This window comes from Anser brachyrhynchus (genome assembly GCF_964034855.1).
Source record: "Anser brachyrhynchus genome assembly, chromosome: 1".
Classification (NCBI taxonomy): Eukaryota; Metazoa; Chordata; class Aves; order Anseriformes; family Anatidae; genus Anser; species Anser brachyrhynchus.
The window spans coordinates 132,848,827-132,865,712 of NC_137694.1; the positions used below are offsets into that span (position 1 = coordinate 132,848,827).

Below are 16,886 nucleotides of genomic sequence, written 5' to 3' on the forward strand. Positions count from 1 at the left end.
TCCTATGAAAATTCATTCAAAAGGAGAGAAAAAAACACTAGTTAAACGTAAAAAAAAAATAAAAATAAAAAGACCATGGTTAATTTTAGGGAGCAAAATGAGCAGGTTTCCAATCAGAAAAGTTCTTAAACAGTAAGGACAACAAAAATCTAGTTATCTTTGAAATAAAATTAGATCAATTTACGAAATGGAGTGGAAGAAAACAATTGGACTAGCAACCCTGAAAGAGTCACATCCCTCTGTTCTATGTTGATATTCAGTTATGACAACTCTAAATACCTTTTTAAAACCCTATTTCCGAACCACCAGTGATTTTTACATAAACACACATGTTTTTACATAAACACACAAAGCAGTGAAGGAATATCTACCAAAGCAGCATTTTTTTGACCAGTATGAGATACTCAAAAACTACATAAAGAATTTCTCTGGCAACCACAGCAAAAGAGCAGTACACTCAGCCACATTTTCAGAGCTGCCAGAATGAGAGCACTGAGTCTGAGCACTATGTGAGACAGGCTGTTGTCACCCACCACCAAAATAATTCAGTCTGCAACCTCTGAGCTCTGGTCAAGAATGAATCCATGTGCTAAATAAGTTGGTCTAGGAAACAAGATTTTTCTCAAACAGACAACAGATCAGATTAAGCTTTTGATACTGAGTTTCTGGAGATGTTTCTCCGCAGTCAGAGGAAAAAAAGCTTTATTTGGTTTCATAGTGAAGTGCATCAATCTATGCAGGAAAATATTTCCTTAGTAAAAACATAATTTTGTGGGTTTAGTCTTTCTAGTTCAGAAGAAAAAGCTTTGCACTTGCTTCAACTGAATGGGTAAGTTTTCAAAACACAGTGGTTATACTCTCTGCACATGACATTATTAAAAAAAGGATGAAAACTACCTACTCCAGTTTGGGGAATGGTATTTTGCACTTTTCACAAGGGCTGCTGCTCCTAAGTGGCTGAAAAGCTTAACAGATGCTCGTGTTAAAGCCTACTTACCATGTGAAACTGAGAGCTTTTGGCTGCCTCTCAAGTGCAAGACTATAAAATGTTTTCCAGAAAGGTTCAGATGGGACAGATTATTCACAAATTGCCTTTGTTGCCACTCAGAGAAGAACTGTCTTGGGCTTGAAATATTTCACAGATATTTATTGTATTCTGAAAACTTCATTTTATTTCTAACTTATTTACAGTTAAACATTCAGAATCATAAAATATGAAGTATAAAATATTTAACAAAATAGATGCAGTTCATGTTGTTCAGATGCACCATAGATATATGATGAAACAGTAAACAGCACAGGAATTTCCTGATGGTCCTCTCTCTCATTAACCAGGGAAAGGAATGTGTAGACCCGTCCTATACGTTCTGACCTGATAAGTATGGCATCGAATTCTCATTTCAGAGAACATCACCACTCTGATTTCTATGTCCTCAGTCTGTCTTCCACAGTTACCTTCACTGTCTGAAATGCGACACTGTAATGTTCAATACATCAGATACCTTCTAAAGTCGGTATTTTTAATACTTTTTTTTTTTTTTAATATAGAACTTCCTAGAAAAGAAGAATCAGGTAATTCAGGCAATATGAACAAAAGAGTCATTTATTATATATATATTCTCTAGTAAGTTATAATAGTCTCTTGGATTTTAAATGTCTTTTTGCTATTTTCAATGCTTAAAAATTATAATTTTAAAACATTAAATATTGTATTATATACATTATGATTTAATTTCTCATTTCTAAACATGGAGCATTCTCCAAGTGAAAACTTGGATGAAACAGAAAACAACTTCATTGACATAACAGGCTTTAAAAGTTCACTTCATACAACCATAGATTTGACTATATGAAAAATAGCCAAATGTCAATTTGCTCCTGTATGGGTTTTTTTTCTTTGTCTTTCCGGTCTTGGGGAGAGGGCTTTTTTTGGCTTTTGTTTTTGTATAAATGAAAGGACAGATCTGGTCAGTACTGTTGTCAGTGTTCAGTATTTTATCTTTTTTTTTTTTTTTTAATCTCATACTTATTTTATATAAAATAACAAAATATACAGAGAGAGCTGAGTTTGTTACATTAGTTCATACACATACAGTAAATAAAAGTGTTTTTTTTTTTAATGTATGGCTTTGCAAAGGTAGATTATGAAGTGACTTTTGTATTTTATTTGTTTAAAAGCATTTTAAGAGAACGTGTTAGTGTGCTTACAATAGCGGCCATGGTAGTCGAATGTCGAGCCAAGAGTTTAATGCTAGGATCACTGGAGGTCTTGCCTGATACTGCTTCTGCAGCCTTCAGAAGACAAATGTAGTTTATTACAACCTCATCTATCTTAGCTATAATTTCCTGCTGCTGTGTTTCAGAGTTCATGACTTTAACTAAACGCATGCAGGCTTCTGTTAAGCAACAGAGTACTTGAAAGCTGGAAGTCATAGCTAAAAGCATTTCCTCAGGGCTTTTATCAGCCATGGCCATTTTCCTGCAGGCACTTCCCAACTGTCTCGATTCCATAGATAACAGTTGTTTGTACTTAGAAAGTTTAAGGTCATATGTTTCTGGATGTAAATCTTCTCTCTTGCCCATACTTGCTCGGACCAGTGACAGTAGCTCACTGGCATCCTTTTGTGCTGCAATAAATCCATCAGGCATTGCATACGTCTTCTCTTTCATCACATTTATTCGTGTAATTCGTGCATCAAAGGCCACATCATTGAGATTCACATCAATCTGGCCACCTTGGGTGTCAGCACTGCTCTTCTCATGTGCATTAACTGCCTCACCTTGCAGGGTCTCAGCAGCTTTCGGGGACTCCAAGACTTTCTGCTCATTTTCACTGGAAAAAGACTGACTGACTGGTTCTGCGAGCTCGCACGGGTTCTGCGGTTCGAAGAGACATGAGAGCTGATGGCCATCTCCATCATCTTCATCATCATCACTTCCTCTGCTTAGGAAACAGTAGCTAAAGGGGCCACGACACCTCCAGGCGCTGGTGTCCAGCTTCCGCAAAGGCAACGTTCGACACTGCTTGGAGTCCTTCTGATTGACTCCTGTGCCTGAACACCTCTTACTGTCCTTCCTATCAGTGCTGACATACACACAACTCTGGGAGTAACTTTTTGACAGCTTTTTGCCCAGGGAGAGCTCCACCCTTCCTTCTGACTTGGATTCATCCCTTGGGGTGGTGTCCAGACATTTCAAGCTGGCTGTGGCTGCCTTCCTTTCAAACAGCATCTCAATGTCTGCAGATCCTCCAGTGATGCTGCTGCTGCGTCTCAGCACTTTCCTGTTGTGCGGCATCCTGAGGCTTCCTCCTATCATGTCATATGGCCGTAAACTAACTGTTGCCCCACAAACCTGATTTACTTTGGGAATGTCACAAGAGTCTTGATTTTGACTTGGCACCTTTGATTCTGATAGCATGGATGATAGCATGATGGAGTCAGCTAGAGGCTGTCTAGGAAAAGCTGTAGGCATGCCTCCTTGTCTTCCCTTTTCAGGCTCTGTGAAAGCTACACTAGGGGTAGTAGAAGAGCAGACAGAAGAATTAAGCATCACCCTGACAATATTCACAGACTAAACTTTTATATATCTGTAATACTCAGGGCAAATGGATTCATAGTATATTCCAGAGGTCTCCATTCCTCAAAATATTTCACACACAAAAAAACCAACATTGCTAGCTCCTCATGTCTTTTGTATTTCACTATGATGCTTTTTAAAATCTATCAACAAATTATAACTTTTGAATAATAAATTGTTCCACTACAGAACACGTTGAAATAAAGGAATAGAAAATCATCTATAAAACTTCCTAAATGCCCCCCCCCCCCCCCCCCAGTATGTGGATTGGATGTTTACTATTAAATAATTAGATGAATATTTTCCGATTAAAATACCTTCTTTAACTATGCCTGAGAGAGTATGGAAGGATGCATTCATGGTAATTTTGTTTTGGTTATGTGGTTGTTTGTTTGTTTTTCTCATTCTTTCTCCTAGTCTGCTCCACTTTCAGATTTTCATGCATTGCTACACTACTGGGACATGTGTGTTGCTACCCAGGAAGAATGAAATGTTTAAAACCCAATCGAAAGCATTTCCAAAGCTCTCTCTGAAAAACTGTGTATTTTTCTGAACAGAAAGTTCACAAAGTCACTTGAAACTGGAACTTCAAAATGTGGTAATGATTCTATATGTGAATTATTCTTAAAGGAAACACCTACAATCAGATGGTGAAGTAAAAACATATAGTGACATTTTCTCACCTTTACAGTTAGAGCTTTTTATTCATACTGGCATGTTTTTGACAATCTGCTAAAGTAGCATAAAATATATAATAAATGAAGCACTTTTTTTTCTTTCTCTCCATCATTAATATACCTTCTGAAGTCATCTTATGATCTAAAAAGAATCCTGGAACTCAAATGGCTATGAACTTTGGAGAGGCTTCCAAAGTTTACTTTCTCCCCTAGGCCTCTCCATCAATGTCCCCCAAATATTAGATCTAAAACACAGGAGACTTTTTTTTTGTTAAACTGTAATGAGAGATCTTCCAAAAAAAAAAAAAAAAAGAATTTTTGTAAGCAGCTCCCAAGAACATCTCAACACAAAGAAGTAAAATGAATAGATACACTAAGGTCTAATCCCACAGCCTGCTGTAGATTGATGATGTGCTTTCAGGTAAAGAGAATGCAAACTTCATACCTAGCCTTCAACCTTAACATGCAACTTTAAAAACAAACATAAGAAACACTTTATTACTGATGTACCTGTAGTTTCTTTTATCTTGGGGATCCGATGACATCCTTCTCTCAAAGTGCCAAACAGTGGTTCAGCATTAATTGCTGAATGCACGACAGGCACCGTCATCCTGTGACACACAGCTTCTGGCTGCTGATGCAGGTCTTTGTATGTTGTTCCATGGTTTGGAAGAATGGCAGCTCTTTCATCTGCTGGAATATAGGCAATGCCCTTCATTGATGGGTCAGAGATAATGTGCTTAACGTCAGAGGTACAAAGAGGAGATTCAACAGGGGTAGCACATGTGCTACTGCCCGTGCTGCATCCTGCATCCACTGAAGAGCACTGAGAGCTTTGCAGTGAGAAATGGCCTTCACTTTGCAGAGATGACATGCGCTTAGCCAAGTGATATTCACAAAGTCTAGCCACACTCTGCTCAGCTTCTGGAAGCTTTGAAGGATGGTCATCTGCAGATAAATCGGTATCTTCTGCATCATTTAGGTCTTTGGCTGAAGACACAGGAGTCATATCTGACAAGAAGTTTTCACCTTGGCCAAGCCCTGAGGTATCATCCTGATCCACCTCAGGATCTACTTCATCCTTACAGTCAGTTTCTGTTTTGCCAAGGACAGGAACTCTTGGAAATGTCTTCCCGTTCACTGTTTCTGGGCTTGGCTTATCTGCTGCCCCATCATCGGCAGCATACCATCTTTGGCGAAAGGCAGTTCTCTCCACATTAAAAGTGCTTAGGCGTTGACTGTCTCTTGCTGAAAGAGTTCCAAATTTAGCTTTTAGGTCTTCATCAGCCTCTGCTTTTTTAGTTCCCTGTTGCTTTTTCACAGTAGCATTGCCATCAGAAGGTGCTTTTACTTCACTGTCTGTCATCTTAGTTTTCCTTTTACTAGTGCAAGAATATACCAAGGATCCCATGTGCAATTTGCTAAAATAATCAGTGACAGATTTTGTTTCCATGGTCTCTGGCTCCATTTCCATGTTATCTGAATGAAGAATCTGCTTTGAAGGCACAACTTTTGACTGTAGCTCCGCAGCCTGACGACCAGACAAAGGCTGAGAGGATTTCATGCCTGGCACTCCAGCCTGACTCTTAGCGATGGGAAATTCAGTCTGCTCTTCCACAAGGGGTTGATAGCCTTCGCTTGTGGTCAAAAACATGCGTGCAGTGTTTTCTGTCTGTTTCTGCGCTGCAGCTAATTCAGAACTTTCAGTCATTTCAGAGGAATTTGTTTCATTGCCAGAATCTGAAGATGACTCAGGGCTATATGCTCGCAAGATAGCTACACCTGCAAGCCACAAAAAATGAGAGTCAATCAATGACAGCAGCTGAAGCACCTGAACAAGTGACAAGCAAAGGCGTGTGTTAGAGACAAAAATATCTTTTGTAAGAATAATCTGACTTTATTGCACAGTTCCCGGGACAGGTAGCTTAATAACATTACAGTAGTTCCATTACATAATATGGAATATGATGTATGGAAAATGATGGCAAAAAAAAGCAAAACAACAAAAAACAAAACCCCCTCACAAAATGGAGTATTTCCAAAGCTAAATGGATGAGATGGAATGATTTTCAATGAATAAATGTAACTATGGTGAAAGAACCTGAGTTGTCATTCGTCTGCTGTTCCTCTGAAGCAGCCAAAGCTTCTAGTGCTTGAAGTGTAGAGACTACAGCATCATCTAGCCCCTTTTCACACTTCCCCTCTGTATTAGTAGCGACAGCATCGATAAGCGACACTGGAATATCATCACTGCCTAGATTACTGGCTTGCTCCTTGTCGTCTCTAGGCTGTGTTGCTTGATTCTGAGAGTCTTCCTCATCTGAACTGTCCCTGAAGCCAGGTGGAGGAGCAGCAATGGCCATGTTTAAGGTATGCAATAGGAAATCATCTTCATTATCATCACCTTCTGGAGGTGGAAGTGAAGTCAAATCAATAATGTCATCACTAGAACCAGAAAGGCTGAGAAGAGCAGGCCTATCGATTTCTCCTACCATAATGTCTTCTTCACAGCTTACTTCATCTTCATCTTCAGCATCATCTGTGTTTTCTGCATAACAAATATCATGCAGCAAAGGCTCTTCTATTCCTTCCGCAGCTCCAAATATTTTACCATCATTTATGGTTGCGTAAACAGAATTTGTAGCAAACTGAATGCTTTCAGCATCTGGTGACAACTCCAGACCTTTAATGTCATTGGCATTACTAATATAAATGGCTCTTTGTTTTTCTAGTACTTCTGGACTTTCATCCAAAAGCCTTTCATAGCCAAGAGTCTGAGGATTGATACCATCCAAGTTGTGATCTCCAAATATAAAAGAAACTTTTGCTCCCCTGGGAGAATCCTGTGCTTTCTTGCTAGATTCCAAACCTGAGAGTGACAGCAGTGAAGACTGATTAAAATTTCTGCTTTCTTCTGCTTCAGTGGGGTCACTTTGCTTGGCCAGATGCTGATCAAATCCACCTGAATTATAGGTATTTTCTATGTACAGATGTCTGTGCTCTTTTTGACATAACAGACTTTCAGAAACATCTACAGTCTTCTGTTGAGGATCAGCAAAGGACATTTGAGTCTCTTGATCTCCTTCAGCCAGGAAAGTGGTAGTTTTTGGTACACAATTCCACTCAGAAGCAAGGAGACTATGCTTCCCTCTATTTTCAATTCCTGTAACACAGGGAAATAAAAGAAACATTATGAAATCACAGATTCATATAATCACAAGTTCATGCAATTTTTTAAACAATATCTTGTTAATATTGAGCAATGAACCCTCTGAATAGGACAGCTGGGTCATCAAACGCTTCAGAAAAGCATTTTCAAGCTTACCTCTGCTCTGAATTAAATAGCTGTTGATTTAATGACCTAAAGTTTAACTGACACTTTTGTACTTTAGTGCAAAACCAAACCACAGCTAGGTACAAATGCTATTCCAGAAATAGTAACAGAAAATCAAATTCCCAGCTGGTTTCCACAACACCATATGTATTCTTATACAAGATATATGTGTATAATGTAATAACACTCATAGGGAACATGCATCTGTTTCAATACAGTTATGAAAGAAATTCAAGCTATCAAAGGCTGAATATTAGAACATTACAAAGCTGAATTGGTATACTGTAGAGCCAAGTCTAAGCCAGCAATAAAATCTCATTTGGCATAGCCTTGTATTTATCTGGAGATGCACTGGGGCTTAAGCTGGCTTCTGCTTTACACCTGTGACCATCAATAACATACTGTGCAATGAATACCTGTTTCTCTGCTCCCTGTATTTTTCTTGTTCGCCATGTTGAATATTGAACGCCTTGAGTCGACCAGCAGTCTATAGTACCCAGCTGTTAGGCAAGCAAGATTCATTGCATCTGATGACTCCATCAGTAGAGTAATAGGCTAAGAAGAATACAACCAAGTCTTGGTTAAGGCTGTTACTTCTCTATTTGTTTACCTGCTGACAATACTACTACATGGAATCAAAAGGAGTTACATCAGGAATGCCACACTGAAAAATATACGTGAGAACTTATTTTCCTCACTACCACCATCAGGCAACATCAAACATTTTCAGGGGGTATCTTATTAAAATATATAAATAACTGAAAGGAAGGTGCAGGGAGGAAAAAGCCAGGCTCTTTTCAGTGGTGCCTAGGGCTAACAGAAGAGGCAATGGGCACAAACTGAAATACAGGAGGTTCCCTCTGAACATCAGGCAGCACTTCTGTGCTGTGCGGGTGACTGATCACTGGCACACGTTGCAGGCTCTCTCCTTGGAGACATTCAGAAGCTGCCTGGATGTGGTCCTAGGCAACCTTCTCTAGGTGGCCCGGCAGGGGGCTTGGACCAGATGAGGTCCAGAAGTCCCTTTCTACCTCAAGAATTCTGTGATTTACAAGATTAGAGTTGGAATAAGAAGTCCAACTGGGCATTTTTAAGGGCTGAGTTTGTTCTCTTTCTGAAAAAAAGCTAATTACTTTAAGACTCTTGCTCCATCTTTCTCTTGCATAGATATATATATATATATTTTCTCCTAAGCACTGTTTACTGCTACTCTGAAACTGCCAAGGGCTAAAACTCTGGTACATTAGGTGCTGCAGTCTTACAGTAGCATGGGAATCATTGCAGCTTGCCAGAAAATGAAGTGCCCTAAGCTCATGTAAAGAAGTAAAATAGGAAGCAAACAGGGATGGAAAAAGTTCAGGTTGAAAAAATACAGTGGTGAGGATAAAGCTATCATTACACAGCAGCAGCAGGGAATATTAAAATGAGAGCTTAAAAGATTTCAGTATTTGTGGCCTGGCATTGCTTAAAAGACGTGATGAAAAAAATGAATAGACAAACAGAAACAGAGAACAGAGAGAGATCCTCAGAAGAGAAATCAGCACAGAAACCAAACTCAAAGCCTTTAAAGAGAACAGTTAGACTTAACAGAAAAATGCCATAGTTCTGAAAAGCTGTCTTGCAGGCTAGAGAGCATTGAATGTAAGAAATCCATGTGAAACACACTTTCTTTTATTTCCTTTTCCTTTGCCCCATTGTATAAATTCCTTTGCCTAAAACTTTTGTTCATGTCTCCGTAGCTTATAACAGCAAAAGTTGCTCTCCTCAAATTCATTTTAAGGTGTCTAGCCTCTAGAACTCCTAAAGAGGAAAAAAAATTACCAAGTCCTTACCATGATACATAGATAGAATTTACACCATAGACAACCTATCCGGTCATTCACATAGTTTGTAGCGACTTATAACCATGTGGACATTTGCGACCTGAAGGCAACTGATTGTGGTAGAAATTGTGGCCAAAACATAATTTATGTTCATAGCTTACTACCAAACTCAAAACTGTTGTATGAGCAGTTTTCGGCAACATGTAAAAGTCTATGCACTTTTTTTCTTTAAAGTATTTTATGCTATATATAAAATACTCATCCTCAGTATGAGGTTCTACTCAACACATGCTTCTTTCTAAAGGATTCAAACAGAGATATAAAATTAATTATAAATTATTAATTCTATAATGAAGTACTTAATCTTTGTTCTCTTGAGTCACAAATAAAAAATAGCATTGAAATGCCATGTTGATGTCAAATTTTTCTGCGATGATAGACAGAAATGGACAATTTCCAAAGAAGTCTCAGATTGCTGAAAACAGTGCTGTGAACTACTGTTAATCTGATGAACAGTCTCGTGACAGCTAAATTTTACTGGCTGCATCTCCCAAGTGATTTATGCTTGTGAAGATATCAAAAAGAACCAAAAATAAAAGAAGAACACAGGCTTCTTATTCATTCATTTGTTACAAAAATGGCACTTATTGGCATATTCAGAATCTAGATATAGGAACCTGCTACCTTACGGTATGCCTGTGTTTGCCCACATCTCCAATATCTCCACAAGAAACTGTGACAGTCCATACTTGTGCCCCACACAGAAGTTTTTTGTTGTTGTTGTTTTGTTTGTTTTGTTTTGTTAAATTCATTCCACAGCCTTCTACCTTTGTAATTTTAATGTTAGGCGTTCTGTATTTAAGACTGAATGTGTTGAAAGGCAAGAAGATAGGCATATACATGGTTTGCAGTAAGGCAGTAACAGCATTATAACACAAAACATAAGATCATGGCAATATAAAATATCATGGCATACAGTGCTGCATTTTACATTCAAGTAGAAGGGAAGTATTTAATTTCTGGACTACTTTCTCCATCAGAAAAAAGAGGATAACAACTTTCTCACAAGAGGGCTACAAGTTTAGCACAGTAATACAAGTAAAGTAGACTGAGATGCTCAGATTGCTAAAATGCTGTATTCATCAACCTGTACATTTTTTGTGATATTGTTGTCAAAGGGCACCTAGATCAATTTACAGCAATGTTTTTTTTCATTAACTTAAATACAAGGAAACACTTTCAGGTCAATAAGCCTAAAGCATTCAAAGCAAAAGTTTAGTAAAATATCCCTTGTGTATGTTTTGTTGTTGTTTATTTATTTTTTAATGTACATCTGTGTAAGCAACAAGAACTGTTAGGCTCCATTTATTTTAAAGTATATTTAAGTTTCAAGTATAAGGAGAACTCTTCCTTTAATCTCTGATTGTCCTGATTGATGTCCTAGACAGTCTCTGAAGCCTTTCACTTTAAAATCTGATAGGAAGCACACCAAGAAGAACCAGGATAATATAATGTATAAAACTCCATTCACTGCCCCCCAGATGCCACAGATGCAAAGTGTTAAGCAGGATAAAAGAGAAATTAAATTACTATAGGTAGAAGAAGAGCATACAATAATACATAATATGGGACAAGAAACTTAACTGGAATTATAAGGCCTAAGAAAAAAAAAAAGCCTTTTAACCGGTTATTTCACTAGTAAGAACTATATGGTTACTTGCAGTGTCCTTTGCGGATAAAACACTGGGCTACTTGAGACACTGATCTGATAGAACTGGCAATTCTCTAACAGTAATAACATTGTCTATTACACCAAAAGTGGCTTATAGGAGCTCAAGGAACTTCAAAAGAAGGCCAATTTCATCATCAACCTCTTCTCACCATGGAAATCAAGGGACACAACAACAAAGCAAATTGCCAGAGCTAAAAATGCACTTCCAACAACATATCATTGTCATGAAAACATTTGGAACAATTAGCACAGTTTGACCAAATATTTAAATAAAAAGGCAAAAACATTATTTAAAGACATTGCATCATTGCAGATCAACAAAAAACTTACTTTTACATCTAAGACATGCAGCTCAACTCTAACACTGCTTTCATCTTCTGTAAACATCTCGATCCTGTTCACATGGCTGAAGTCTGCCAGGAGAGCCACCAGGTTTGTTTTGGTGTTTATCACATGACTGATGCCATACCGTGGCCCTACTAACAATGTCACTTCTGAACGCTTTTCTCCCTGCTTTAGCATAAAAAGGGGAAGAAAAAAAAAAAAGTAAAACCCATGAGAAACACTGCACAGTCACTGCCTTCTTTCATCTCCATGAAGCTTCATCTGTGTGATTAAAGATTATCACATTTTTCTGAGAAGGTGAAATATAGAAGAGCATACTAGTTCGATAATTAATTACAAAAAGTAAAGGAATTTGATCATGGATATTGGCTGTACTGCAGTTTTTAGATGGATAGGTGGGTGGACAGATGGATGGATGGATGTTTCCTTTAAAAGAAAGTATTTTTCATCAAGAGTTTTCCAGAGTAATAATTTAAGTATTCTTCAGTTAATTGGATGGCACTATTTGCCAAATAGATGCTACCTATCTCCAAACCCCCAGTAAGTATTCAAATTACACTAGGAATGTTATTTTCAAGATGAAAAGAAACTAAAAGTGATTTGGTTCAATTTAACAAGTATTTTTTTTTAAGTGTATGAATAGAACTTAAACTTCTAAAGAAAATGTTACGGTCCAGTTTTTGCAAAGAGACACTTGGATAAAACCATCAAGAAAAGAGAGAAACTTTTTCAAGAGAATTATTACCACTAGTGTTGCCTTGAAAACACGCCCTCCATACAACCGCAGATCACTGAGGAACTTTAGATAGTGCACCTTGGCTTGCAGAGCAGATAGCTGAAGAAAGAGAAACAGGGGTAAGATATAGTGGTAGAAATCAACACGTTACTAATTTTATTTAAAAAAATAAAAGGTATTCATGTGGTGTAAAGAAAATGGACAGCAATAAGAGCTCATCAGAGTCTGAAACCAAATCATCAAATGCTTGACTTTCAGATGAGGAGAAACAGTTTCATTCTTAAAATTCAGATTGTGCTTGTTTAGTCAAATGCACTGAGAATTTGGGTATGGGCTATATCAGGGCACTGCAAGAACATTGTAACTGCTCCAATGAAGGGAAAATGTTAAACTACTCAAATTAGACATCTGTTCATTGAGGGATTTCAAGGATAGTCAACAGCTTTCAATTCATAATCACCATCAGTTCTTAAACATTTATGGACCAATACAGAGAAAGAGAACAAAGAATTTCATTTTGTCAGCTATGTGCTTTACATTTTGCAAGGTACTTGCAGCATATGGCATATTATTCTGCCTCATTACTGCAATTCCTATTTTTAAAAATAAAATTCCTCTACTATATTTAGTAGGGAATAAATCTGGAAGCCAAATACAGTACATAAATACATACGATTCTATCATGCAACCCAATCCATAATTTATCTCTTTTTTCCCCTACCTTAAAATACCTACTTAAAAACATCAAGCTTGGACATATTTTATGAGATTGAATGGAACCAAGAAACAGTTCATTTCACCCAAACAATCTGAAGCCAGAACTTACACCTCCCTTGTGTAAATCTTTGAGTGTGGACTTTATCGAGCTCATCTCATTTACTATTCTCTCTTCAGCCACTAGATTTCTAGTTCAAAAACTTACTTGATCTTAAACAGCATTTTAAGAGCCCCTAAACTAACATTTTCCTAGACTCTAAGGAGGAAATGAATCCAAAGCAGAAAGCCAAGAGGGAATGAAGTCCCCTTCCTTTAAGTAGGTGTTAAGTTGGATACAGAAATACACAGGACTTATAAAAAAGGAAGGATCCTAAGAGTGACAGTCTTCCCTTCACAGGAAGGGATACAAGCTCCAGAGGCTTGTCCTGGCTTAGTACCTACAGGTGAGACAGAAGGTGACGATGAGCTCTGATGCTTTGTTTCTGATGACTGCCTGGTAAAAAAGCAGGCGGGCACGCAATGAGTTTCCAAAGCTCAAATCACAAAGAATAAAGCAAAAATCATGGAATCACAGAATCATTTAGGTTGGAAAAGACCTCTAACATTGTATAGTCCAACCTTTAACCTAGCACTGCCAAGTACACCATTAAACAATATCCCTAAGCTCTACATCTACACGTTTTTTGAAGACCTCCAGAGATGACTCAACTACTCCCCTGGGAAACCTGTTCCAATATTTCACAACCCTTTCAGTGAAGATATTTGTCCTAATAACCAACCTAAACCTCCCCTGTTGCAACGCAAGGCCATTTCCTCTTATCACTTGGTGCTTGGGAGAAGAGACCAATCGTCATCTCACTATAGCCTCTTTTAAGGTAATTGTAGAGCATGATAAGGTCTCCCCGAGCCTTCTTTTCTCCAAGCTAAACAACCCCAGCTCCCTCAGACACTCCTTGTAAGACTTGTTCTCTAGACCCTTCACCAGCTTCATGGCCCTTCTTCGGACATGCTCCAGCACCTAGATGTCCTTCTTGTAGTAAGGGGCCCAAAACTGAACACAGTAGTTGACGTGCAGCCTCACCAGAGCTGAGTAGAGAGGGACAGGCACTTCCCTACTTCTGCTGGCCACACAATTTCTGATACAAGCCAGGATCCTGTTGGCCTTCTTGGCCACCTGAGCACCCCGTTGGCTCATAACCAGACAGATATTGACTGATACCCCCAAGTCTCTTTCTGCCGGGCAGCCTTCCAGCCACTCCTCCCCGAGTCTGTAGCGCTAATTCGGGTTTTTGTGCCCCAAGTGGAGGACCTGGTACTTAGCCTTGTTAACTTCATAGAGTTGACCTTGGCCCATCAGTCCAGCCTATCCAGATCCCTCTGCAGAGCCTTACTACCCTCAAGAACATCAACACTTGCACCTAACTTGGTGTCATCTGCAAACTTACTGAGGGCGCACTCAATACCCTTGTCAAGATCATTGATGAAAATATTGAAGAGAACTGTCCCCAGTACTGAACCCTGGGGGACACCACTAGTGACTGGCCTCCAGCTGGATTTAACTCCATTCACCACAACTCTTTGGACCCTGCCACCCAGCCCGTTTTTAACCTAACAAAGTGTACACCTTTCCAAGCCATGAGCAGCCAGTTTCTGCAGGAGAATGCTGTGGGAAACAGTGTCAAAAACCTTACTGAAGTACAGGTAGATCACATCCACATCCTTTCCCTCATCCACTGAGCATGTCACCTTAACAAAGTCTGCTGCGGAAAGGCATTGTTGCAACCTCTGTTCTAACCAAGAATCAATACTGAATGCCCCTGCCATCACCTGTGATTCCTTCAGCAGTGATAGCTTCCAAAATAAAACCAAAGTTACACTACTATGATAAGTAGTAAGTAATTGGCATTATTCAGGTTTAGCTTCAGCACTGCTGGAGACAAGCAGTACTTCAGTCAAAAAGGTGTCCCCTCTCCCTGAGCATTCTGGGTCAAACACACAGATCTACATTCACAATCATGACATGACCTGAAACTCACCTCCTCCAAGCAGGATTTTTGCTGATCCCAATGAACCTTAGCTCGGGCACCTTAGTTCTGGGCTTTTCCCATTCGGAAAAAAAAGTGTCATGAACCAAGATTCAGCTAATTTTATGTCTCAACTACTCACTCTTAGGTTCTGTTCACTGTCAATGGAGAGAAACAGGCATTTCTAGGACAAGTCATCTGACCTATTTTTGGCATCTAATATGGGATGGGATGAATTGTTCCCTAGAAGTGCCTGTTTCTCTCTGTTGACTACAAAGAGAGGCTAGATAATTTACATAAAAAAAAGAACACTCATTATGGTGTCTAAAACCAGACACAGCTGTATGCATGCAACAATGCTGTGTGCATTTCTCAGGGACATTGTCTTCTACATTTCTTTCCATCTGAACTGAAAGCTTAGTGCTAAGAAAAGCATTTTACAATAGCAAGGAGGAGCAGTTACTATAAGGAACATTATCTATCCAATTAGGCCTTGGACAGGGAAATGTCTCTATGTACAGCTTAATGGAAAACAATCCTGAAAAACAGCATTTACATCAGGCCCATAGGTTAATATAGTTCAGACCAGAGCATAAGAGAGGAAACAATAACTTTCTAACAAGTCTGCCATTAATATGAAGCGCTAAATGAATTAAAAAATATGTGTCTTTATAATACCTGAAATGCTAATAACCACCTTTCTGGCATTCACAAGTTAAGAAGATAGTTTAGTTGGGATATAATTAATTATTTTAATTGTTCTTGGCTATGTTGTACTAATCACCAGAAGTTAAATTGTCTATATTCTCTGAAAATATAATGGCTAGGTATTTCTCCAAAGAATTAATTTAAAATGTTTCCCATGCATGCCACCCTTTCTGTTCTTTAAAACATATTTTCTATTAAGATGCAAATGTAATACCTTTTTACCCGGAGGAACTACGTTTTGATTTGCTTTGACAAGGTGCGAAAGTGCTTTCTTTATGTTCTTTTCTTTCATGCTTTGCAGCACAGCAGATGGAAGAAAAGTCTCTAATCCCCATTCTTTTCTGCAAGAAAAGGCATATATTTAATTTCACATTCCTGTGACGATTATTTATCTAAAGACTGGTGACTATGATGTCAAGTGAATGAACTCATACAAACAAAGAAAAAGTTGATAAAGTCCAGAGTTTTGCAATAACGCATCATTTTGTATATTCGAACTATATGAAGAACTATTTTCTATATTCGAACTATATTCAAACTTATGAAGATGCTTTAAAACTATACTCAATCATTTCTTCTATCTCTTCCAACATACTACACAGCAAAGAAGTTTAAAGTGTGTACGTTTAAAATTTAGGCTTGTTAATCCCCACCTAATTACACAGGCAAGCACCAATATAGAATTAAATTTGCAGAAGATTTAACAACATATATCAGATTAAATTTTATTTTCTAAATTTTTTTAGGACATGCAAACCAGCCAATGATTGTCTTTGTAACTTTGCCAACCTGACAACCTGTTCCCCTCCTTTTACCCAAAGTACTTTTCTTCTTGATGCACACTTTTTGACAGAAGACTGACTCTTTGCTCGTAATATTTTTTCTTGTTGATTAGGATAAAATATAACAACATAGAAAAAGCTGGTTTTTTTGTTTGTTTGTTTTTGCGCTTTTTTTTTTTTTTTATCCTAGCAGATATACACATTGCTGCATTTTGGATTTTTAATTTTCCTTGCAGTTACATATATATGTTGTGTAACCTCTCCTAGAAAATCATAAGGACAATATAAAACAGGTGCTTACTAGATTCTTCTGTATCTAAGAAATCTTTTAGAAGGAATCTTAGACCCTATGGTATTCTGAACCAAGAAATCAACTGAATCTTATTACAATCATCTCTACTAAAACCCTAGGATTTAGGATATATAGAC

General features: G+C 38.2%; 1 protein-coding gene across 6 annotated transcripts in view; it reads right to left on the reverse strand.

Annotated features, from left to right (window-relative positions):
- Nucleotides 1-1,154: 1,154 nt before the first annotated feature.
- Nucleotides 1,155-16,886, reverse strand: part of FRMPD4 (FERM and PDZ domain containing 4) — a 314,212-nt gene continuing 298,480 nt past the window's right edge. For 4 of the 6 annotated variants that reach the window (XM_080554742.1, XM_080554744.1, XM_080554743.1 and 1 more), the window contains 7 exons: nucleotides 15,890-16,016; nucleotides 12,236-12,325; nucleotides 11,476-11,658; nucleotides 8,007-8,145; nucleotides 6,358-7,419; nucleotides 4,767-6,038; nucleotides 1,155-3,509 (listed from right to left, as the gene is read on the reverse strand). In XM_080554742.1, coding sequence (XP_080410868.1) covers nucleotides 2,164-3,509; nucleotides 4,767-6,038; nucleotides 6,358-7,419; nucleotides 8,007-8,145; nucleotides 11,476-11,658; nucleotides 12,236-12,325; nucleotides 15,890-16,016 — 4,219 coding nt within the window. In that variant the 3' untranslated portion in view covers nucleotides 1,155-2,163. Of the gene's footprint in view, nucleotides 3,515-4,766; nucleotides 6,039-6,357; nucleotides 7,420-8,006; nucleotides 8,146-11,475; nucleotides 11,659-12,235; nucleotides 12,326-15,889; nucleotides 16,017-16,886 lie in introns of all 6 variants that reach the window. The other 2 variants (XM_080554741.1, XM_080554746.1) reach the window with 2 other exon arrangements.